Source organism: Strix uralensis, chromosome 14 (genome assembly GCF_047716275.1).
Source record: "Strix uralensis isolate ZFMK-TIS-50842 chromosome 14, bStrUra1, whole genome shotgun sequence".
Lineage (NCBI taxonomy): Eukaryota > Metazoa > Chordata > Aves > Strigiformes > Strigidae > Strix > Strix uralensis.
This window is the reverse complement of record NC_133985.1, coordinates 12896771-12923458: the sequence shown is the minus strand read 5'-3', so window position 1 is coordinate 12923458 and position 26688 is coordinate 12896771. Positions and strand designations below refer to the sequence as shown.

The 26688-nt window shown below is 37.0% G+C and overlaps 1 protein-coding gene across 2 annotated transcripts in view; it reads right to left on the bottom strand.

Moving 5' to 3' along the window:
- Window positions 1-2268: 2268 nt before the first annotated feature.
- Window positions 2269-26688, bottom strand: part of CPEB4 (cytoplasmic polyadenylation element binding protein 4) — a 45141-nt gene continuing 20721 nt past the window's right edge. The window contains exons 3-9 of one of the 2 annotated variants that reach the window (XM_074883514.1): window positions 16827-16850; window positions 14701-14874; window positions 12227-12316; window positions 11477-11595; window positions 10461-10575; window positions 10069-10250; window positions 2269-6710 (exon numbers count right to left, since the gene is read on the bottom strand). In XM_074883514.1, coding sequence (XP_074739615.1) covers window positions 6483-6710; window positions 10069-10250; window positions 10461-10575; window positions 11477-11595; window positions 12227-12316; window positions 14701-14874; window positions 16827-16850 — 932 coding nt within the window. In that variant the 3' untranslated portion in view covers window positions 2269-6482. The remainder of the gene's footprint in view (window positions 6711-10068; window positions 10251-10460; window positions 10576-11476; window positions 11596-12226; window positions 12317-14700; window positions 14875-16826; window positions 16851-26688) is intronic. The other variant, XM_074883515.1, reaches the window with a different exon arrangement.

Here is a 26688-nt window from a genome sequence, read left to right as displayed (position 1 = left end):
GTAGCATTTATTTATAGTTTCAGGACAAACTGAAACCCAAAAGGGATTTGTTATATCATCTTTCCTAGAAATTTACTTCTCAGCAATTCAGAATCAGCCAAGGCCATCACTACCAAGAGTGACTAATTTTAGTTTTGAACACTCCAGGCTTCTGGCATTTCACCTTAATGAGTTGAATTTTTTAGCCTCTGCCTATGTGATAGAATTTCATTTATTAACCATTCAACAAAGTACTTTGCAATCTTCATATAGGAAATTTTAGAACTAATACACACATCCCCAACCATAAACCAGATGCTATATCCTGATAAACACCTTTGAGTTTATAGCATTTTGAATCGAAATGAGTCAGGGAGTGCCTTGCTTCTGAAGGACATCACTAGTTCCACCACCATGGCATCAAAAGACTTAAACCCCCCATATTCCAGGACCAAATTTCATGTCTATCGTACTTGTTAAAAAACATTATCAGATAAACCACTGATAAGCACATGCTTTCTAAAAGACCATTTGCACTTGAAAACAGTATCAAGAACTTGTTATCACATTGGGAGAGGCTGAACTATGACTATTTCCTAACAATACCAACGCAGAGAACAGAGAGATAATGCTTCCGTTACCAGCCAAGTCACACGCTAAAAGCTGGTCAATACTGTCTGGTGTTGTTTGGCTGGCATAAAACACGGCACTGCGGAATTCATTATTCACTGGGCAGACAACACATCTCTAGCCTCTGTATTTTTGATCCAAAGCGTACCAGCATTTTCGGTTTAAACAGCCATTTTAAGGGATTGGGAATATACCCACGGAGTCACCAGCGAAACTTTTCATTCTTGTCAACAACTAGTTTCTAAAGGCATTAGCTTCTAAGTTTGCATCATCTGAAGCCACTGGGAACTGAAGTGATTAGCATCTTGCAGAACTAATCCCATTATAGCTCAATTCTGTAAGATCTGCATTTCCTGAAGCACCCACAGAAAAGAACGATACCGGAGATCTATTTAACATTTACAACATCATTCCTTAGATGATGGCACAAGAGATTAGCAGCTCAAACGCCAACAGCAAAGTACTGGTCAGTGCAGTGAGCGCAGTCCGATTCCTACTGCAGTACTGTACTTTGGGCAGCAGGTTTTTTTCCTCACAAGGTACATGTGCATATTGCGACTCATGGTTCCACTTAGCAGAGCTACTTCCAGACCAATCAGAATTATACTTCATTGAAGATTGGCTCTTTGTATCAAAGTAAGAAAACCAACAAAGTTTGGGGAATTCCTACCTAGTGAGAATGCAAAACTCTTGAATCCTTTATGCAGGGTTCCTTTTGAATAGTCCATGAAAGGTAGATATGTGACATTGTAACGCTTCACAAAACTTTTTTAGACATCTTAAGTTTAGGTATGTTAAATTAAAGGCTGACACGGTAGCAAGCTCATTAAAATGCCAGACTTTTTTGTTCTGTTAGTGTCAGATCACAGCCATGAGACAATTAAAAAAGAATCCTTGTCTGCCCACGCCTTGCTTGGCTCCACTCTGGCCCTAGTCTGGTTATCTTTTTGTCCCAGCTGCACAGTGGTTTCTGACTTACATGATGCATTACATGTGCCTCAGTGGTATTCTTCCCATTGAACCTGTCACCTGCCCAGTTAGCTTGATTTCACTGCTGTGTATTGGTTTTCATCTTTGCCCCTATGAATTAGCTGCAGAGAGCACAAAGTAGAAGCAAACTTGCTACAATTCTTTAGCTAGGTTGATATGCTTACAGCTGTGCAAAAACCAGAAACGGCAGTTCTGACGCTGCTGAAAGGCTTTTCCAAAGCTACACACATTTCTAACAAATAATTCAACAAGCACCAAATTCACAAAATTAAGTAGTTAGCATTCAACATTCCCTAAAGACAACGTCTGGACACAAGCAGTAAAAAGGGTTCTTCTTACAGCCTGATTCAACAGAGAGCAGAGCTACAGTCCTCTAGACATCGCCCTTTCCATTTCTGCAGCACTGAACAATAATTTTGTACCAATTTAATGCAGTGTTCACGGTACTTGGCACCTCAAATGGTTATATCCTCCCTCACACACCTCCTACGAAACCATGCTCCACGTTTTGACCAGCACAGGACTGCAGAATTTAGCCTAAAACACTTTACACACACAGCCAGACGTGTGCCATATACTTCATCAAAATCACTTCCCCAAGCCCCATGAGCTTCAGCCACAAAGGAACATGTTTCTACAGGAGGCTTAAAATAAGGTTAAGAAGAAACATTGAGTTAAAAGTTTTATTCATTCAACATCTCACATTACAAATATTTAAAAATTATATGCATACTGGTATAAATAGTCATTTGCAAACTATTTAATAACATTAATTTTCACTAGCACTTCAACAAATGAACTCTTTAAAAAAAGTAACTTGTGTTATATAACTTAGAGTAGAACATACAAAAATATGAACTTAAACGTGAAAATGACTTTAATAAAAAATGAATTACCCTTATTTAAAATGCTATAATAAATACTACAACCTCCCCATACACAGTAAAAACTATATGGAAATTCAGCCAAGTAGTACAATTAACTGACATACTTAAATAACTTTTCCTTCTGATAATATGAGCAATACATTGGGGGAAAAACATATTAGGGATTAGTAAAAACTAGACACCCACTTGCTAAAAGTTTCACTTCCAAAAAATATAACAAAAAAATCTGATGAAAATTATAAAAACTAATTATACTTTAAAATTTAAAAATATAAAAAATAAAACAGTTGAATACAATATTGTCCCAATTCTTACAATGCTATCACAGTAGCTTTAAAATAAGATAATAAAATAAAGCAAATGACCAAAACCTTTTATTCCATTTTTTTAAAAATAATCTCAAATTTACATTAGTAGAAAGATTGATTTCTGATTCTTTTCTTTAGAAACACCAGCAAGAAAGAGGATTTACTAGAACAGTAGAAAATGACATTTTTAAATGTCTGCAATTAAAAACAAAGAATTACACTGCAAAGATCTTCCAGAAGTCTGAAATAGGTATTGCACATAACTTGAAGTTAACTTGCCACAATTCATCACATTCAAGTTTTAAATCACCTTTTAACAGAAGGTTTTAACTCTTCAAAAACAAAAGGGGTGAATTATCAAGTCTTTCCAACAGCATCCTTATAAAACGCTAAATGCATTCACTGCAAGTTTTAAATTTGCATTCTGCAGAGGTCTGTGTATGGAGAAGTATATACTATACCAAAAAGCACGGGGCAGTGGGGTTCCTTTACATATAAAATAATCAGAAACACTTTATTTTACATTGCAAAAATAACCATGTAATTACTCTGTAACTACATTGTAAATACATGGCCAGTGCCATGCTAGTGTGATAAAACTACATGCTTATTAACCCCTTTGCAAATTGAAGTGATACCCTAAGACTGGTAACCCAATTACATGTTAATTATGTTTGGAGCTACATGGTAACCCCAACTACAAATCCCATGTAATCATAAGGACATGTAATCACTATTTAAGTACAGAGTAATGTATATAATTGTTTATGCCCTGTAAATCGAAGTGTAACCAAATAATCTGTAAACACGCTTGTCACACAATCACAAGTGAATATTAGTAGAATAACAATTTCTTACATTAGTCATGCATACTAACATTACATGCCTGCCACCTAGCAGGCTCTCTTTTATTCTTTAAATATAATTTAAAAGAGCAGACACATTTCTGCATCAAACACCTAACATCAATTTTTTATTAATATTAAAAATGGCTAAACATTCACCAAAAACGTCTGCATTTGTGTATAATTTTTAAAAACTTAGTAAGAAGCGGTAGACAATTTTGATGTTTCTTTACTTTTAAATTTCTACACTATATTTATGCATTTAAATTTCATGGGTCTAAAGACAGTGTCATTTGTCACTTTCATGCTTTTCTTCTTTAATTCTCAACTTTACATATACTATTTCTTAAATTATATGTACACCAAATACCTGGTGCTGGGCTAAGATGTTTAAGCAACATGCTTTCTTTTCTCTGCAGATTCTAAAATAGCATTGCCAGTGCACAACATCCATAATTCAAAATGTATGCAGAGCACTGAAATGTATAAAAAGCAGAATATAAGAAAATAAAATTTATTAAAATTATTTATATTAAAAAATGAAGTATATGAAGATCTCTCAGTAATAAAAGTACAAAAAGCTACTCTTTGCAATATGAAAAATTGAGGTATTGCATAAAGAGATATCCCGTCAGTGAAAAGTGTGCCTAAAAATGCTCACTGTTGGAAAAACAAGATATACAAAAGTAGTGCATAACAAATATACATTATGTGCATGACAAAATAAGTTAGCTACAAAAACACTGTACCGAAATTCAGCAGGTCATGTACAAAGGGAAAATTATTATTCAAAGCTAGTTCTCAAACAGTGTTATTTCTTGTAATGGTAACCCATCTCACCTGTTTACTGGGTAGGATCGGCACAATAGCACACCCCAAGCCACCTACAAGCATTAAAAAAATTAAAGGAACATTCCAACTATAATTATGTACTTCAGAGAAAAAAAAGTCCCTGACAATCTACACAAGAGCACTCTGCATTTGCATTACTGTTGTCAATATTTTCAGGGATTTCATTAAAAGCAGCTCCCTTTCTATACTTGACTAGTAGACAGCAAATGTCTCCATTTTGACCTTTGGAACTTGGTAAGGTATAGTTCATTAAAGCCTGTATTGAAAATAAAAACTGCTTCTCATAAAGATGATCTGGGCTAGGGGAACGGGATGAGGGGGGCCGACAAAGGCTTTTAACGGAGCAGATGTTTTCCAAGCAGTGCTGAGGCAAGTCTTTGGTTTGAGAGAATCTAGGATGGTACCATGCCACTCAGACAGTTCAGAAGATTGCCACTAAACCTGTTTGTTTGCACACTGCTAAATAATCATTTGAGAAGCTGGCCAGGGCATTAGTTCAAAAGAGATAAAAATAATTTTCAGAACTAATCCTTCATTCAACTATTTCAAACTAAACCCCTGCACCCACTCTTTATCATTCAATTAACATGTACTGTGTTAATGCTTCTCAAGGTAGAACTCATTTATAATAAAGCAGGCATTAACTTAGCAATGTTGGCACTTCAAATACCTGTGTTTCTTTATTTCCCCATTTTAAGTTCTGAAGAGGTGGAATCTTAGTTGGGATTTTTTCTACAGGAAGAGTAAGAAAGGCATATGCACACTTGCACCATTTCATGCACAAATTCAGAAAATAGTGCAAATCAAGACTTGGAAACTACTTAGGTTCATGCCTTCTGTTACAACTAAGTTAGAGTGTATTTAAAACTAACTTTACATCCAAGATGGGAAACGAATAAGCAGTCAATTTTAGTTTGTGTGACACGATGGAATATCAAAACTTCAGTAAAAATCAGTGATATCCTTGAGGTATCTTTAGGTTTTCTACTTTTTCACGTCAAAATGGAGAGCAAAGGCTGGCCCCTGATGAATGTTAGTATATTAGGATATAGAGTTATATATAGCCATCAAAAATAAAATCTATATATTTATCCTTCAGGAGAGGAAATGCCAGTTAACTAGTTGTCATTACTCTAGCTTTGGTAGGATTTCTAGGGCTGTAACCAGACAATTGAGTTCTCTTAAAGAAAAAAAAAGTGCACTCCCCCCTCAGTAGTAACTTTACTCAACTTTTACATTCAGGAATTCTTAAAATGTAATCATTTTGATGAAAATATAGTAAGCTCTGCCTATCTCATTAGTAATTTGGATGTGGGTGGTAGTCAGAGGCACGGTCAGATACATACAGAGCTAAAATTTCAGCCTCAAAACCTTTAACAGATTTTTTTTTAAAGAGATCATTATTGTAACGCTGCTTCAACTTTGCTCATGCATTTTTGTTGCTTTAAACATGCTCTTTCCTGTTGGTAGGTAAATGCTAACTTCATCTGTTGCTGGAAAAATCCGAAGTCGAAACAAAAAGAGAGGCAAAAACAGGCTTCCCTGGGGAAAAGTGTCAGAACAGACCGATAGTGTTATTGTTACACGGTTATTTTAATAAAAGTATTCTTATGTTCTTTATTAACAATAATTTAATTAAAAAACCAAAATACTCTATTGTTTCAATTCTTTTTTCTTAATATTTTTCTCTCCTCTAAGAAAATGTTGCATGAAATTAAGTGTTCTCTCGGTAGTAAAGACAAGAGAATGCAACTCACTTGCAACATGTTACCAATACGAAAAGGAGTTCCCAATACAGTTTTCAATGACAAGATTCTACAAAATACCCATATTATAGGTCATTCTTTCATTATACTATTGTTAAATTACAGACTACTACAAAAGGGCATGCTATCTTGAATAAGAGAAAGGGTAGGGTGGGGTAGGGAAAATCAGGATAACAGAAGAGTGCACTTAATTTGAGGCCTGCATATGAGCACTGCAGTGATCATTTAGTTCCAGCGGAATGAAATATGTCTTGGGCGATCTCCTCCCTCCTTCACCAGGGGCTTGTGGAATTCCCTGCCAGCGCGTGAATGGATAGCAGCCCAGCAATATTCACAGTAATACTGCAGACAGGTAACATTAGCACAGAAAAATGGAGCAAATTTTCCACCGCAACGGGCCCCCTGACATTCATCACAAAGCTGATCATCCAAGACATATGGCTTAACTTCCACCTGTATTCAGAAAATGAGAAGAAAGTTTACAATTCTTAATAACAATGTAGATAATGACAATTCCACACTATTTACTGTGTTCTAGCAGGATTGCAATCACAGTTCTGTAGTAGCGAACAGCACATTCAACAATTTTCTCCCCCATTGCACACGACCATTGCCATTGAACACCCAAAACTACAGGCACTCAACTTGAGAACAATCCTGCTCCCACTGTCCAACGTGATCCTTAAAAAAAACCCCAGAAACCAATGCTGCCCACCAGTATCACACAGGCTGTCATTGATTACAGAAAGGACCAGTCATTGATTTACAGAAAGGACCAATCAACCCATCGCTGCAGAACTGAAACACAGATTCACATCAAAACCGTGGAGAATTCTGGGGATTTATTTTTAAGTATGATGATGCACAATTAAGCTCCTACCCTTTCAGGTAGGAATGCAAATTGTTTACACAACACATGGTCTGCAAATTTCAATGTCTGAATTTCCAACAAATTTCATTTATTATCTTAATGAACAGCACGTTTCTCTTTTCTTTTTCTGTGGGTTAGTCCTCTCAGCAAAAGAAAAGCTACCTAATCTTCTTGGGATCAAATGAGAAGCTTAACATGGGACTGATGCCCACCTACGCTGTTAGCATTAAGGGACAGATGATGAGCAGTAATTCAGTACAGCAGACAAGAAAGGAAAAGAAAAATTTCTTCAAGTTCTTAACTGATAATGACTCACAGGAAATTACCAGCTGGTGCTCCAAGGATACATCTACACTGCAACATCTGCAGGCTACTACCTTTTAATCTAGGCATTTGCATACCAAAACCAAGCCTGCTGTACTGTGGGCTACAAAACCCTGCTCAGAGCACTCCAGAGCACTTTCTCTGTGACAGCAAGGCAAACCTTGCGGCCCGCAGCATCTGAGTTGGCTACAGCACAGCTCGTTTAGACATGCCTACGTGTTCAAATCACAACTGCAGAACTGCCAACCCCTAAAGGCTCAGATTCACCTCAAAACCGGTAATCACCACCATTCCTTAGCTCCACTGAATTGTGAAAGGTCCATGTGACGTATCAGAAGCGCAACACAAAATTTCACGTTAAAAAAGTACAGGTACCAGTTCCCATTCTAGGAGTGTTAGTTACATGATTTCACAAACATTTCCAAATATCCAGACTGTGACTGATGTCTCTACTGTTATCTCTGCATCTGGCTTAGAGATGGTCCTTTCTGTACCTCACAAGCCTCAGAGGTTAGGTCAGCTCATTCAGAGGAGGACATTTACAAGTTCCTGTGTTTTTAAACTTACCCAATTTTATCACAGTCCAGACAGAGCGCTGCAGTAGTTTGATGTCATTTGTGCTTACGGTACATATAAACTACTTGGAGACACTACAGCTGCCTTTTTTTTTTTGACCTCAGTTTTTCTCCTCTTCCACTGCTCCACTGCTAGAGTTGCCTTTCTCAAATACCACTTCACGCCAACTCAGAAGAATGAATTTGTAAAAGAGCTGAGGCAGACAAATATTCCTAACACCACGTTCTCCCTTTGTCACCTACATTGCTATGTAGTTTGAGGTTGGGTATTCACTGATGAGTGTTGTCTTCTACAAGTGCTAAGAGGAGAACCTACAAATATGCTATGCAGGCCTCCTCAACTTGGCAGTTCTGCTCTATTATGTCTACTCAGACATATTCAGAGGCCAAACTACAGCACAGGTAATTATACCTCTGCTTGCTTTAGCCTGTTACTGCAGCACCCATTTTTGTGCAAGTTTGCAACCCATAGATATTAGAGTCCTCAGCACATTTATTCAGTGTGTGCTGAAGTGCACGTGCCAGATTCGACCTGCAATTGTTACTTGTGCTAGGTAGAGTGAAGTTTCCCAGCTACAGAGAAAAAGCTTAAACTACAGCAACTTCATCAGGCACGCTTAGGGTGGCAGCACTCATCAGAAGCTCTGCTGTGGCTGGTGCTGCAGGCCACTGAGCGTTTAATTTGCATTATCACTTTGAAGGGCACACCCTTCAGCAGCACCTCCTTGCCTAATTTTACTGGAAATCCCTCCTTGTTACTAATCTTATTTTTACAGATAAACTTTATTAGAAAAAGTATTAATACATAGTACATTGTTAACAAAAAGTAGTACTGCCACTGTTGTACTTTTATCTCTCATGTACCCAACCTCTCCTATAATGAATCCTCTGAGCACTTATCTCCCCACATTTCTTCTGAGCTACACACAAAATGGGGAAATAAGGAGGAGTGGGAGGAGAGAAAGAAGAGGAAATAGATTGCAAAATCTTTGCTAGAGTTCACAAGTACTTACTCAAATTTGTAGTCCTACCAGCTTCAATGGACCTATTCACCCAAGTGTCTGCTTATGCAAGCAGAAGTTGCACAAGGGCGGCCCAAATTATTTGTTCAAAGCCGTACAGAATTTATTTCAGAGCCAAGATTAGAACAAAGACATTCCAATTCGCAGGCCCACAGTCAAAGTGTTGTTACAATTCTCCTACCCAAGCTTTATAGCCAAAGCAGAAGTGAAATGATAATCAGCTAACCAGCCAAGTTTGGGGGTTTTCCTCTGTAGTAATTATAAAATTAAAATCAATAATGACAGTCATGTAAGAAAAATAAAGAGACAAAGCAGGGATTAGAACGGTAGATGTAAGGATCTGAGTTTCTCAAAATTGTGGCCCAAAAAGATCACTAAAATTGGCAAAGTCACGTTTTATATAGATGAAGAGGACAGAAGCAAGCAAACTGCAGATCCATTTAGCACATTCCTTTAATTTATAATAATAAAGGAATAAAATAACCAGACACAGCCTTTACATAAGCTGTGGAGGATGACTATGAGGCTGTAACGCACACTAGCAAGTTGACAATGCGTTACTATGATGCTCCTTAGGAACACTCAGCACACAATGTGTAATGCTAGGGCCAGATTCTGCCCACTCTAAAAAGATGCAGAACAGGAGTAAGAACTGCTCTGTCCTTGGCAGATACCTTACTCCCTGACATTATACAAACACTGCAAGTGCAAATACTTGCAGTGGGAGTATATGACGAGTGCAATATTCTTATAAAAGGGCAAGGCAGCTGACATGCTTCCCATTATGCGAAGCAATTTGAGAAAGTCTGCTTCACAGTTGCCTCCCACGTTCCAGAAGCAACAGCTCTGTACCACTCCTTCATTTTTATTCTGTGTTGTATCTAAGTGGCACAATCTATCCCTAAATATGCAATTAATCTGATATAACATTTACAGTCTTCACAATGACACACATTTACATGGAAAAGCATTTCTAGAGAAAGCACTGAACAAAAATAGAATACGCTTGAAGACCTTACCCGTTTATCTATCTCTCCATGCTGCAGCTGAACAAAGCGAGCACTGATAGCAGCTATGTAACTCTGTTGATTAGAAAACGCAACCCGCCCAGCTCCTTTTGGGTACTTCAGCTCAGGGTCTGTGTCAATTCCAGCATAGCACACCCCTCCATACAGCCGATCCATTATCATTGCAAGTTCCACTAAAGCAGAAAGGAAAATGAAACAGTGCTGTAGACTTGGTAATTTTTTCTAAAAGCATCAAATGAAACAGTCCATTTGTATTCATGTCCCCCGCTATAAGTGTCAAGAACACTTAATACTTCCCTTGCTGAAATAAGTTGTTTCCCCCATTGCTCCCCAAATCGGACTGCATATTCAACATGCCCAGTGCTGCGGAACACGCAGTGTACCTGCTCGTAAAGGCCGAGGAACACCACCAACAAAAATGGTTTTTCGTGGGTCAAGAGGCTGTGAACCATCCATAACAAAATCACTATCACTAAGGTTCCAAGGCCGGATCTGAACCTATGGACAAAAAGCCTTTTTTTTTAACCATTCACAATTCAAAGTATCTCAGTAATATAAATTAAAACAGTATCCTACAAAGAAGAAAACCTCTTAAACACTGTACTTTCTAAACTCATTTTCCACTTGTTCAGCAATCATTTCTCAAAACGAAATGGTAATAAGCTCTGTTAAGACAGACCACTTGATCATACTACATTTCACCACTTCCTTGTTACCCAAATTTCTGGGAAAAAAACCTCACCCTCTACTTACACATTTACTTAATCATGACTGAACTGTGCTGTACGAACCACACTGGTGCATACATATCTATGCTATTCGTGTTGTTCTAGCCAAGTGTAAGCCCTAGACTAGCGTTATCTCAATGCAACAGGCTCCAGTGCACAAAGTTGTGTGTTTATTTACTATGCAAAACTAGCTGCTTCATATTTACCTACAGCTGGCCAAATTTGAAGTACAGGAATATAGCAGAAGCCTCTCCAACTATTAACAGACTCACATCAGCCCCCAAACCATCTGTACTAATCGTTTAGTGTTCAATGCCACGTTATGTTTTTTTGGATTCATGTACATGTTACATGCAACACTCAAACAATAAGAATTCTACATTTTAATCAATAATAAGCATAAAATACCTGTCTGGAAATATATTTATTACATCAGCAATGGTGAAATTTAGCAAACCTTTTTCTAACAAAAACATGAACTGTAACTAGACTAAAAAACTTCATAATGTGTAGTTTAAAAACAAGTAAGTTGGTCTTCTCTTTGAGAACTTAATTTGATACCTTAAAGAAATTTAAACATTAACAATCTGAAGACAGAAAAAAAGGCTTCTGAAGAGAACAATTTCTGGTTCTCATACAGGAATTGTGCAGGCCCTGACAATTCTACCTACCGGTTTGTCTTTGATAGTGGGGCTGGAAACACAAAGATAGAGCTTTCCATCTTCTTCAATACATGCATCAATCAGTGCCTGTACAGAGCTTTCATCTTGGAACAGCAAAAATGCATACCCTACAAAAGGGAAAACAAACACATAACTTCTTCTGTCTATTTGCCTATAGGATAATAATTTAACCCAGAATTATGCTTGGCACCATGTCATCATGCTACCATACAGTAAGGGACAAATTTTAAGGGGCTCTTACACACTTCCAACCTAGCCTCCTCCACGTCCTCTGCAGAGACGTGAAGGAAAGCAGGGAGCTTGCTGATCAGCACACTCTCTCCCCATTTCCTCTGAAAAGGATAAGACAGCAGTATGAACTGAACAAAAGCCACAGCTGTAGAGACAAACCTGTCAGGACAGTTGTTACTGTAAGGTACAAATCCTCTCCAGCTACTGTGGAGGGCATTTAGTCCCTTTAAAGAGGACTAGTCTTGACTATTACTACAAAAACAACAACATGGGGGGAAAAAGGAAAATGGAATAAAGTAAAAACAGGAAGTTAAAGAAGAATTCTTTTAGTGCAGAATAATTGCAAAGCTACATTCTAAATTCCACCAGTTTATAACAATCCAAAGGATTCAACTTTTTTCCCCCCTAAACATTGGGTCACTGTCACAAAAATCTTGTCTAAAATGGAGTCTTATCAAGAAAAATGATTCTAAAATGCTTGTATGTTATTGGTTATCAGATATTTACCTTTAGGAGGAAAATAAGATTTGCTCTCTGCCTTGTGTGGCCAGTCTACAATCAAAGGCCCAAAGCGACGAAAACTAGCAGTGATCTCATCTGTAAAGAGAGAAAGGAAAAGGCATGAATTGAAATTAAAATATATTGATTAGAAGACATTTGAAGAACACTGATTTCAGGTAGCTTCCTCCTATAAACATACATTCTGTGACCCTAAAGGCTCAGCAGCTCATAGCAATGCTTGCTAGTTGATGGGGAATCTTTATGGCAAGTCAGAACACACATTAGAAAACAAGACAGGTCAAAGATCAAGCTTTTCTTTCTACTGATGATTATCAATAAAAGCTCATAACCCACTGATTTGCAGAAATGGAGCCACTGCATCTATACAGCTATCATAACCCAGCTTCAACTGTTCTCCCACAGAGTGTTTAGAGACAATTTCCTGACTTGCTAGTAAGGCCAATATGCCTTGTAACTGCAGAAAGACCGAAAAAAAATGAAGGGACTATCACAAGACCCAGCCATGCCTGCTCATATCACATGCCAGTGCCACATATGCAAACAGTATCTGAGCTTGACCTCAAACTAACAGAGTAAACTTGCAGGACATAGCTATGTAATTTTATAGGAGAGATGGCAAGAACATATTACTATATCAAGAAGCAATTCTTGCAACCATTTCAACTCTGCCTTTGACCTCAAATTACTGGTATAAATTTGCTAGTCCCATAGAAGTCTTCTAGCTGCAATTCTGTTCTTGAAATTGAGTGATTATTCCCTTTTCCTTCTCTACAAACACACTTGAACGATTGCTAGTTAAAGTTCTCTGGAAAAGATTTTTCATTAAAAAATTGAAATAAAAAGAACAAACTTCACACTGCTGTCATCTAAATCGGCACACTGCTCAGCTGTGTTCTGTTTATGGCCATTACAGGGCCTTCTATACTAGCACACTGTTGGGGGAGGGTCCTAATACACAATTTAGAGGATTTTCCCCATCCTCAAATTCAGTTAGAAATCTGAGAAAGTGTTACTGATTATGTCTTTTTCAATTTGTTTACACTCTTTGATGACATTGCTAATAAAATAGTAACTGACAATCCACTGTACTGAGAGCTTCTCTGTGCACTATAGATCATCAGGAACATATACAGCAATGGTTGTGTCAAGGTTACATGATGATGAAGATATAAACCAAGGAGAACAATACTTACTACATACCTATTCTCAAAACAGATCTCTGTTCAGAACAGCACTTAACACAAATTTAATGCTGGAGCACATACGTAAAATGCTTTCTAGAAACAGGATCAGAAAAACCTCAAAAATTCAGCTGTGATGTAGATTTTAAATTGTACACTCCTTATTCTAATTCACACTTGTTCAACTGGAAGAGCGCTGACAGAAGCAACTGAAAAATTCAAGCTACCCTCCTAGCACAGGTTTAGGAAAGATCCTATTCTTCAATAACTAGGGTCCACAGAGACCAAACTATTCATGTGCTCATCTGCTTTTAAAACCACAAAGGTGACAAAGTTAAAAAACAAACAAAACACCAACAAAGAAAGGGAAACTATAAGATCATTTTTCCGCTTTTAAACACCATGTTATATTTGACCCTGTAATAATAAAGTAGCTCTTATGTTTGACTTGAAACTCAGGTTGTCACATCACAGTAGTACACACTGCAGTGCATCACACTCTTCCTGACAGAAAAAGAGGGTATTAAAATGATTTTGTGATTAAGAAAAAGCAACTTTTCACATTTACAGTTGCTGTAAATCATACGCTTATACATACAGAATACAGAACTCTGGTGAAATGATGGTTCACAACGTTGGCGCGTGATATTTTTTGGTTTTGTTTTTCTTAACAACTGCAGTACTCTGTCATCCTTGTATGACGGACCCACCACAAATTCCTGGTTCCTCACTGTATGCAACGGCCTCTGCAGAGACTCATTCCCGAGTCCTCATCATGCACTCGTTAGAAGCTACCAAAGGACATGTTCCTCAGAACAACCTCTGAGAACTACACACCAGCATCCAAATAAAGAGCTATGACTTACTATGCTATACAAACTTCATAAAACTGCCAGCAATACTTTTCCGACTACTGGCTTCTGGTGCCTATAAAATTATTGCAATGTATTTATAAGTTTCAACAGGTGATAGTTACTTGTTTATTTTTGCACCACTATCCCTTTTTTATAATTTGTATACTGTAGAAGTCAGTTAACTGTGTGGTAACATGATTTTGTTCTTCAATGGCAGAACAATGCTACAGCCTGAACTAGTTTGAATTATCTCACATTTGCCATGGACTGAAAGTAGTAATATGCAAAGATCCATTTACATATCAAAGCCTTTCTGTAGAGTTTGGAAAACAAACATTCATTAGCTAACAGACAAAAGGTTTCACACTGTAGTTTTGTCTTTAAGCCAGAAGGAGCTTTTCTGGATAAGATTTTTGGGGTGTACCTTCATCAATATCTGGTGGCAGTCCGCCGACAAAGACTTTACGGGAATACCGTTCCACTCTTTCTCCATTCTGATGGGAGAAGCAGTGAGGTGATCCTAAACCACTATGAAGAGTCTGATCCCCACGTCCATCATCCAAGAACCCGTCTTCCATTGGAAACAGTGAAGACTGACCTGAAGAGGGGGTTAAAAAAAAAAAAAAGGGAAAAAAACCATACTAACAGAACAAAGCACACACTGTTTAAACAATTTTTTAAAAAGCACTAGTTGCTGCATTAGCAGTAGAACTGTTTGCAATCTTCCCTTTTAATGAGCAGTTGTGTTTTCAATTTCATATGACCCTTATTGTTTTCAATATCATTCAGTAACTCAAATGCATTATTTCAGAGAAAAGGTTGCTACCTTCTTCATAACTGCACTAAACGGATGCTCGAGGTGACCATTTTCTATAATATTTCATGTTTCCAATTAGATTTCTTTTAAAAAGGTGTAAAAACAGAAGAGAATAGAAGCCAATTTTTTTCCTGAGACTTTCCCAATAGCAGACATCACTAAAACCTAAGCCATATATATAATTTTCCAATGAACAGCTTCTTACAATTAGATACAATTTCACGGTGCAGATGGGAAAACAAGAATTCTACCAGCTAAATATATTACACATTTAAATTACCTGATAGCAAAACATATCATAAACCACCCACTTGTAAATAACAAAAATATCCTGACAAAAACAGGAAGACCCACTGTAATTTACTGCAAATGAAGACTAAAAACTAAGCAATACTGTGTCATTCCTAGAAGCAAGTTTACTTAGATATTACAACAGAGTTTCGTTAATGAACTCACTCTAGGAGAAAATGTTCTAAGCATGCTTCCCCTCAAAGCCCAATATTCTTCTATGATAATCCTTATCATGGATTTCCTTAATAATATTAATTACTTTTAAATAAGATTCTTTGATTTATAAATGCAACTCTAAATATCATAAATAGAGCACACAAGCTGATCTCTTCCATGAATTCACCCTTTAGTTATGGTATTCAATATCTAGACAACAAACTGAATGATTTCTACTCATTTAAGGAAAATTTTAGGAATAAATAAATATGTATAGGGAAAGTAAGCAAATAAATGAGGTGTGCTACAAGTTTTAGGATACATTTCCTTTTGCCTATGATGTGATATACTATATCTGCTTTTACAAAATTCATTACAATCAGCTACAGTAATGTATCGGTAAGGTTAATTTATCCTGCCCTTGCTACCTTCCTTTGAAATAAATTGATTTTAAAAAAGAAAACATCTTGAAAACAGAAAATTTGACTAGTTCTAATATCCAAATGGCAGTATGCAAAAATCAAGCAGCTAACAAGTTGGAAGAAAAAAATACAATAAAATCCACAGTCCATAGAATTTATACAAATACAAAATTGAAGGCTTGGCCAGCTTGCTTTATTTGTACACCTTTAATTAAAGTCAACTATAATCAGGCCTATTTCTGTAGCTAGGCAAACCTGGTTACTACTATGATAAAAATATTGTCATATAGACTTAAATGTTTTTTTTTTTCCCCCTAAAGAACTGATGCACATGTCATTCGTTTCATCTCTAAAGACCCCAATCCTGCAGGTATTACTGGAAGGGAGCAACACTCCACACCTAAACAACCTTTTCAGGTTCATCTGCATTACCACTGCTGTTAGATAATTCGGCATGCATGCTTGCAGGATCTGGCTCTTTAACCTAGCAGGCCAGGACGTATACTCACTATAGTCTATGCTGCAGCAAGAAAACCATCAGCACCCAAAAGAACCAAAATAAACTTCTCCAGCAATGGCATTCATAACATACACACAAACACATCAACGTAGCCCTCCAATGTAACAATCATATAGATGATGTCCACTGTAAGGATTGTGATTATTTCAGCCTCAATAGTACTACTGTGGAGTACTACCTAATTCAGTTGAAATGTTTATTTATGGCATGCAGACTATGTAAACTTATGTGAAACTGATCCTTTATAATCTTAAATTTTGAAATTTGCCCTCTAGTAACAACTTAATGTTATTTCTCCCATGAGACATTGTCAACATTAGAAAATTAAATAGGAATATTGTTACCTCGCCTTCTCCCATATGTCCTTGCTGCATGTTAAATGAGAAAGAAAACAGCCTTTCAAACATTGTTATAAGGACCAAAAGACCTTGTTTTATCGCCTTTATACTAACTCAGTGATTCTCAAGCCTTTTCATACTCCAGGTCATTTAAAATGGTGTTCACAAGCTGACCTCCCCCACCACCCCCAATACCATGCCTTCCTTGCACCATCTCTGTTACTTATTGATAAAACATGTTGATACGAGGCTGACAAAGTATATATGTATACTCAAAGAGACTGTTTGAAAACAATTTTAGTTCTTAATTTGCACATTTATTTTCAAATCTATTCCTTAATCCTCTGCCTATAAGTAAACGGATCTTTTCTCATGCACCAGGCCTCCTGACACATTCTGCAACACAATGTGCTCTCAGCCTTGCCAAGTTCAAGCATACTCTAACACTGATCTTCATTTGAACTGTAGGAAAAGCCCTAACACAAGGAAAGCAGAGGAATACTGTGTTAATTTCTGTTTTGAAATTAGGTTGCTACAAAAGCTTTGCATACCCCACAAAATCCATGGTTAAATTATTACTGGCAAATAACCAGCTGAAAAACTTAAGGAGAAAACATCTGGGGCACTAAAATTGCCTTTCAGACCTCCTGCAGTCTGTGTACAACAGTACAGATTCTCTCATACCGACTCAGTACACCTTGCTGTAAGTATTCGACACTGCTTCCTACTTTTCATTTTCCAAAACAAATCAAATCTACCACTAAAAAATACAACATTTTTCTGTGCTGGCTTCCAGGACACATTGTCAGAATATGGCCACATTTTCTAATCAAACTTGCACATTCTTTCTCTTTTAGTCTCATTAAAATCTGTATCTGAAAGCAGGCCAACTGTTTTCAAAACTTGGATTCTCCTGGCAAGTACTATGAGAAACTCTGAGTACATCATGCATTTTATTTTGCTTCCTCATTCAAAATTGAGGCTGACAATTAGTTTAAGCATTTAAATATTTGTAAACCACAACAAAACAGGAGTTGTTTCCTCTTTCAGAATAAAAATCATATCAATCCAATTTACTTCATGATTATTTAACATCTGTAAGATCATTTTACTTCTCTGATCTTTTGCTGATAGTCACAATTAACACCAAGAATACAAAATAATGAAGCCCTAGTCTTCAGACTGAAGCATATTCTCAAGTGTTCACTCAGGCACTGGCTTTATGGGAGAATCTTAAAGGCTGAGGGCCCTTACGAGTATGATTTTTCCCTGGTAATTTTGAATTTAGAAATCCAAGATGCTCATACAGTCCTCAAAGTAGAAAGTTTTAAGGAACCTGTCTTTCATGGAAAGCAATCAGCAATCTTACTGCATTTCTGACAAAGCTCAGAAGCCTTTGCACGTTTTAGAAAACATTAAGCACTTTCAAAAACAGCTCTGCCTATAAAGCCATAAAAATCTTGACTGTGGTTTCTAAATTACTAACAAAACCACACAAACTCCTTCACTTGGTACACCCATTCTTGGCAACAAAGCATGCAGCACAGATACGATTCCCACTGCAGATCTGTGACCGCAATTTAGGTCAGCAGACTCCTCGCTGCTTCGCCACCTGTGTCACTCAAGGCAATAGGATTTTTCTCCTTTACCAGTACAGAAAACAACAAAAAAAGCTCAGTCACCAGCTAGGAAGTATTTCCAGTGCCAAATACAACTGAAGAGGTTTTGAGAACCAAATAGTAAGATTTCTTTTCTTCTTATTTTGCCTCTTATTTTCTCCATTTGCTTTATCTAACCCACAAAATACCAACATTTGAAAACATTTCTCAGGAGCCACAGTTTATAAACCACCCCAGTACAGCACAGACACAAACTCTTCCTGCTCATTGAATTCAGGGCTCATCACACACCATTAATTTCACACAATGTAATACACAACACTGAAACTAAAGAATGCTCTTTTGGCCGGCCAGGAAGACAGCTAACTCTGATTTACCAGTTCTGTCTCTGGCTTTCATAATTTCATATTAAGAGAAATCTTTGCTACAGGAGTACCCTAGCTAAACTGGAACATAAATAAAGCCTTAAGGTAACTGATACCAACCAGAGAAAAAAAATTAATTCTGAAGATCAGGATGCTTGCCTATCCCCTGCTGAGAAATGAGACAACCACAACATTGGTCTGTATTCCTCAAATCTATTTTTCCTTTCCCCATTTCTTCAACATTTCAGTTAACTGCATAAAGGGCCTAGGACAGATTTACTAATCTCACAAGATATCTGAGCAAGAATCATGTTACAAAACTTAAAAAATACATTGTTTATGCCACCGGTTCAACTGCTTATAAACAACCTATGCAGAGATATTTTTCTGATAAAATCAGTCTGAAATTTAAAATGCTATTAGCAGCTGCTTCAATTATTTTGTCACCTCAGCCCTCCCTGCAACACTCCTTTCTATGTAAGAAATAAGGCCTTACAGAAAGCCAACGATCTTTTGCAAAAATCTGCTGCTTTTACTGTCATTCATTTTAAAGAACTTAATGAATAAGCAACCCACTCAAATTTTTGCATCTTCTCTTCATTAGAGACACTTAATGGGCTCCTGGCCATCTCCCTCTTTTTTTTTATTTTTTTAAAAAAAACCCACATCTTTTCTGTCTAATGTACCTCCAATTAAACATGTTGAGCTTTCTTCTCTCTATAGGAAGCACAAAAAGACTCTCAGCATGTTGTGTATAATCACACGTGCAATTCTGTATAAAGTACACAGTTCCCAATGACAAAGATATTCTGCTGAAGAAGCATGAAAAATGTATGCAGGAGTCCTAAATCACTCAAACCCCAAACTTACTACAAGCTTGTCCTGCAAAAAGTATGCCCAGGCTGAGCACCTGGCACTCTTTAATGGTTCTTGCTGCCTTCCAATCTGCAGGATGGTAGTAATTTCAGGTGTATTTGGTGCTGTTAACCGTGGGAGATTTACATAAAAAGGTCAGCTCAAGAGCAGACTGTTTAAAGCAAAGGGACCAGCAAGCAAGATCTGTATCTCCTGTGAACACCATCACAACTTTCTAAGGACACATGACAACTATAAGAACTATACAAGCATCCACAGTTAATATTAACATAAACACCATAAAACCCTGGAACAAGCAGATCAACTGAACGCTCAAAGTCAAATTATGGTTGTACCTTCATTCTCACTACCTTGCTATAGTTGTTTCAAGGCACGCAAAATCTTAGGGTGATGTAATACCTGTTCAGTTCTGTACCTAATTCATATCTTTAGTCCAAGAGCTCCTCAAGGCAGGGATTCTGCTCTTTACTGTGGCACAGAGGCCAACACAGTAACACACTGCAACCTTTTACCTTAGTCATTAATATGCTCTCATTTCTTTCCTCTCAAAGATCAAACCACACTAGCTTCATTAGCGAGTTCCAAGGAATTTCAGGTTTCTATGCATATTAATCACTGAAGTTACCAGAGAAATATTTTTTAAATTTAAAAGGGACAAATATTCATGTTGACTTTTTACATATGACTGTGAGAACAGGTAAGACCCAATCACACCCTTCCACCGGGCATTAGCTCTACCACCGAGACAGCTTCCCACCATCCAGCTGCAGGAAAGCTCGGAAACTCAGCCCATTTGCGTATTATTCTTTCGTATTCTACACCAATCATACAGGCTCTAGGAAATATATTCAAGCTGAACAAGGTTTTGCTGAAGGGATCCCAATTTCATAAGCTTTCATGAATGAAGTAATGATTTTAACTGCTGATTTTTAGGGACAAAAAGCAACAAACAAGAACCTGCGGTGCAAATGATGGAACCACTACAGGGCAAACAGGCTACAACTCTTGCAAATGAAAGCAGCGAAGAGTAGGAGGGAAAACAAAGCCTTTATACTATCATCAGCTATTTGTTAAATATCATATAAATGGAGAAAAGTGTAGAGTCCAGAATTTTTAAAAAAGGGGGCTAATGAGGTTTTCTCTAAGACTATATTGAAACCTATCCATATTATTTTAAAAAACTTTTCACTGTAGATGGTCATAGGCAGCCAGTTTCTTATGTTGGAAGGCAAGTATCATCAATACAGAAACACACAGTTTCAAGTTTCACCAAAACCGTTTACTCTGCTAGTCATTTTCTTCCCCTAAACAGTAGGTAAGGAGGTAATTTCATGCTGGTCTGTCCTCTGTTTCACTTATGCCTTAACTTTTAGAGAAACAGAAGTACCAAAGTTTCACTGGATTATTTCTAAATGTGAGCTAGATATCCTTGAATCTATTATAGAAAATATTTATGCTTTCATGAGTTTTATTTTTAGATTATAGAAAAATAACTGAAGTACAATCTGGTTTAACCATTCCAACTGCAAAGTCTTATTTCTAAATTATTCTACACTAAATTGTATTTAGTAATTGTAGCAAGACTAACAATGCTGTGCACAAGGCCATTAAAATATGAACTATAGTATCTTATTACCTTTTTTCCCCTACTACTCCCTGAGGGCAGGTAGGGTTTATGGTAACCCAAGAGTTAGATTTTATCATCACTTCATGTTTCACAATGCATTTCATAGTTAACACATGGATCACATGTTTCTACCACAGGTAACAGTACATTTCACAGGAAGTTCTGTAAGGTCATCTTAAGCCCTATTTCACTAGTGAAGAATCTAATCGTATCCTTAGCCAAACCAAAAGCAGAAAAAATAAAATTAGAAAGAACATCTATATTTAACCTACCTTTGGTTAAATTATCTCCATATATGAAGGAGCAGTTCAGAGACCATGGCAGGTACTTTCAGAGAGGTATATATACTTTCTCTAATTAGAACATAAAAATCATATCTACCTATATGTATTATACACAAAAGTATTTCTCACAATTTAAATCTTAGATTACATTTTCAATAGGAAAGAAGATAGTGTCATAAAGTGTTGCATGACAGGCAAAAAAGTACTGGTTTTTATGCACTCCTTGATTTTAGTTCTAAAATATTAAGGACAAAAGCATTAGGCTACAGTTCCACCATTGTTAACATAAGACACGTGCATGTATGCCAAAATTCTGCCCACTTCAAACACATAATCTCATTTCTGTCAAATTACCCCAAGCACATGATATTGACTGTGGAACAACAGCCAACGCATGGTAGAGTAGCACAGACACGCGATACCAGATCCAGGATAAATTCTGTCAATATAGAATAAATGTATCAAAATTCAACAAATCTACACTGACAGTGAACTTATTCCATGTCAGAACTTTGCATCTTACAGTCACAGTCATCTTTATGATATTGTCAAATGAGATCCCTGTTTTAAAAACTGTTTTCAAAAATAAGCTACTAAAAAGGGATATAAAAGTTTCCCCATGTTGTGGATTTCAAACACTACCAAACTTCAAAGAATGAAAAACATTCAAACAGTATTTTCTTAATCTAAGACAACCTTACAAAAATTAAACACTTCTGTATGTACATCTGGAGAATGTATATTTGTCACACTTACAGCTATGTCAAAGTCACCATGAAACCAGAAAAGTAGACTACATTTGGCTGCACAGTAAAATCAAGGATTAACACCTTTGGAAGTACTGATTCGGCAAAATTAAGTGGCAGAGATGCCAAAAACTGCATTTCTTCCTCCTAATTTCTTTTTAAAGAAACACAATGTAAAAAAAAAAAAAAAAAAAAAAAGGCATGTGATGAGAAATATAGCTCTAGTTTATGTCCAAAACGTCCAAACAAATGCTGAAAAACAAGAGTACTATTGTAGATGCAAGTATTATGCTTTATTTCAAGTAAAGCCAGATGCCTGAAGACAAGTATTTACCCATTCCTTCTGCCGAGAACACTAACAAAATGAACTTTCTGGTATTCTGTAGCATTCAAGTACAGGTCAGACTAGAATCTTCCATGCTAAATTTCAGGTCGCTGTCACAAAATGCAACCAACACAAAAAGCAAACAGGTTTCTTTTCTTCTAAAACCCTTAAGAGATTCTACCTATAAAAGCCTTTTAGGGCTCTTCTGATGCTAACACTGTTTATCTGTGATTATGTTGAATTAATTGGGTTCACATGGTAAAAAGGTAGAACCTGACTGTATGGCACAAAACGGATTATCAGCATAGTAACTTCTAATAGTTTGATTGTTGACAACTTTATACATCAAATAACCAGGGGGGCGGAAGGGGAGAGAAGCTGAGAAACAGTGAAAGTGAAAGCTACTGTTTCCAAGGCTTATGCAATGAGCTCCAAGTTTCCAGGGCTTTAATCTGCCTAAAGCAAAACTGTCTCACCGAAGAGATTGTGCAGTTATATACAGAAAATAATAATCTTTGGGGGAAAAAAACCCCCACTAATGGCCCTCATTCCCAGGCACTACACAAACCCAGCTGTACCCAAGGCAGAACAGCACACCGCTTCCAACTGAGCCAGTCCAGCCCAGCATTGGTTCCAGCCCACCCTTGTGAGAAACTCAAGCTAACTCCCACATTGGACAACTGAGACAAAAAGCCCTAGACATGCTTCCAGCACGCTATTCAAGCACAAGACTGAAGCGGAAATGGGGGGAGGAAAAAAAAAAAAAGGTTTAACTATGAAAACACCGCAGTTGGGTTTGTGTGAAAGCTTTAAAAACCACCACTTTTATTATTCCTTTACTGCTGATGCTCTCAGGTAGCCTGCCAGACTAACACAGTGCCAGGGGGACTGAACTTCAAGAGATGATTTTTCACACCTTTCAACAACCACTTAACTACTCATGAAAGGTGACAAACCAAATCCAGTTTCACTCCTCTCAAAAATACAGAAGCTTCAAAGCTAACTTTGAAGTTTCCTTCGCTATCAAACAGAAGAATACAGAGAAATCTTCTCCTAAACAAGCCCGCTATAAATCCTAAACACAGCTACAGCTATCAATATTCTTTCCATAATTCCAATTACATTACACTGGGTTACTGCAAATCAGTCTAAGTGGAACCCTTAAATATCATACGTATTTGAATATAACTCTTCACTCTCTTCCAAAAGCCCCCACAGGGTCAGAGAGAAGAATCCAAAAGCAAAAAGCAAATCATGGAGCACAACTCTCTGCTGGAGACTAGATGTTAGTTGGAATTACACGTGTATTTCAGAAAAGCAGGCACCCTACAGCCAGTGGCCCTGAGCTCTAGTTTGTAGTAACGTATGACTTCTGGAGAATAGACAAGAAGTTATAAAAACATCCAATCTTTTCCTTCAATACATCTTCAAGTTTATGATATGGAATAATTGGCAGCATTTATCTTTTGAGCACTTAACCTATTACTAGATTCACTCAAAAAATGAAAGGCAGAGTTTGGAACTGGAAGAAGGAAAAGCGTAATACAGCTTTGCCAGCAAAGAGCAATCAGATTCTCAGCCACAGAATTACTTCAAATGTGGTAACATTAGTAAATTCCAGAATACATACTAATGATGGAGTTTCTGTCAGGAGGAAAGGAAAGAATAGGATGTCATATGCTAAAAATTGCTAGACAGAATTTATATTGTGACAAGAACCATTTATTGAACCTATTATAGAATTTACTGAATAACTTATGAAAACATATGGAAAAGGTGCAAAAACTTCACAAACCTCCCATTTGCAGTCCCAGTTCATATGCACTGTGTTCCTGGATTCTTTATACATAGCATTTCAGCTCAAGAGATGCTGGTATCTGCCTATACCATCACACCTATACCATGAATTCTGCCCACGCTTTAATGAATAACCTGAACTGCAGTTCCTGCATATGACTTGCAAGAGCTGGATTTACACTGGCATATACTTAAATGCTGCGAGATTTAAAACCATAGTTCCTTAAGTACAATAATAGGTTCAAAGCAACTTATTTTTGTCTGTGGAAGGAACGATCACAAGACAGCCTGGAATGCCACATGAGGGCTTTGTTACTTTTTTAAGCATCCTCTGACTTCACTCCCAAACAATAAGGAAGGAGTAACACAAGCAAGTAAGTCAATGTCAACATCAACACACTCAAGTCTGCAGTATAACATTTCCCCATCTTTTCATTTTTACGGTAAACAACATAAGACACTAATTTTTCCAGTAATATATCTGAAAAAAATGTACTATACACTTCCCCACACCCAAACCAAATGGGAAGAGAAACAGAAAACTGTATTTTAAAAGAATCAGCACTTCATTTCCTCTGCCTAAATTCAAAATGGTATACAGGACCAGACACCAACACTATTTATTGTAACAATTTTAAATCACACATGAGCAACCAAGACATTCTTTAGAATACCTTCAGAAAGCTATCCCCATCTCCCTCATCATTCGTGCACTAACACTAATGACAATATGAAGATTTGTATGTAACATTACTACAAATTACTGGGAATTTATTATTATTAATGGTTTTATAGATTTGATTTATCCATCAAAAGTATCCCCACATTCCATTCACAAAATTTCTCCTTTTCTCATATCTATGCAATCTGACTGCTGAGCTGGGATTCTTGTTAATAGGATTTCTAAGTAAAGCTGAAAGAAAACCATTCTCTGCACCTCTAAAGACACCTGACATTTGCGTACCTAGAGACAGCACCTTGACTGCTCCACTCACCTGAAAGTCCAACTATCAATACTATAGTGAAAAAAAACCAACCACCAACCAAAGAACTAGCATCACAGCTAATCAATCTGCATTCCAACCAACAATACTTTAAGCCAAGTATGGATAAATCTACTCTAAAATGTATTTTCAGATTTGCCTTATAACAGTTCTTATCATTCTACCTAATGCTGTATTAAAATAAGTAGACACTGAATACACAAATTCTATATGCATCACAATTATTTCTCAAAATACCTCAAGGAATTGATGCAAAAATCAGATTTCAGGCTGCTACACAGTCACTCTTGGGTATATGCAAAGACTGCCCACTGCTAAAAAGTGTTTCTGTATGACTCTCCTAGGAGCTTGTTCCCCTTTACACTTAAACCTCATCTGTCACCTCCTTATCTTTTCTCAAAACTCATCCCCATTCTCATTATCTCCCATTTCTTCTTTATCTCCAGGCTTAAGAAAAGCACTTCAGGCTTTTCTTTCTGCTCCTTTCACACCATTTCTAACCTGATAAACATGATAGTAGAGAGTATGCAAAACATTGCTAACAAAAGACTCAAAGAGCTAACAATTCAACATCAAGGGAAAAAGTGAACAAAGTGAGCAAAAAGGAGAAAGACAGGTACTTTCAGCAGTTTGGAAGGGGAAGTGGGCAAGGTCTCTGTCTTCTAAAACAAGGCACAGACACTACTCATGGAATACAGCTCCAAATTAAGGGCTGCTTTGAAGATGATCCAGAATGGTCAGAGATTATCAAAGCAAGAATTCAGAAAAGGAAAAAGGAAAAAAAAAAAAAAAAGAAACCAAAAACCACTTGGTGGACAAGTGATACTAAACAAGGAAGAAGATTAAGCACACTTCTGAAAAAAAGGGATGGAATTAATTTAACAAAGACAAAATATAAAAAAGAAAGCAAGAAAACCTTAGAAAGGTTTTAATCAGATTAGCAAGGCTGCTGTCATGGAATTCAGCACAATTTTGTTGGCTGTAACAATTTTGAAGATCAAATCACTGATTTAGACATGAAAATTTTTAGCAGTATTTCAATGTTTTGTTGTGTTTTAAAAATCTCTATGCCACAGAATTTGCAGTACATACTTTCCTAGGGAATATCTTGTCTAAGGAGTATGAAAGGCATTTAATTTTCCATACAGACTCTGGAGATGGGACGGCATGGCAAGGGGCCTAAGACAAATGTTTCAAGATCAGACAAAAAAAACCCGTAGGTCTT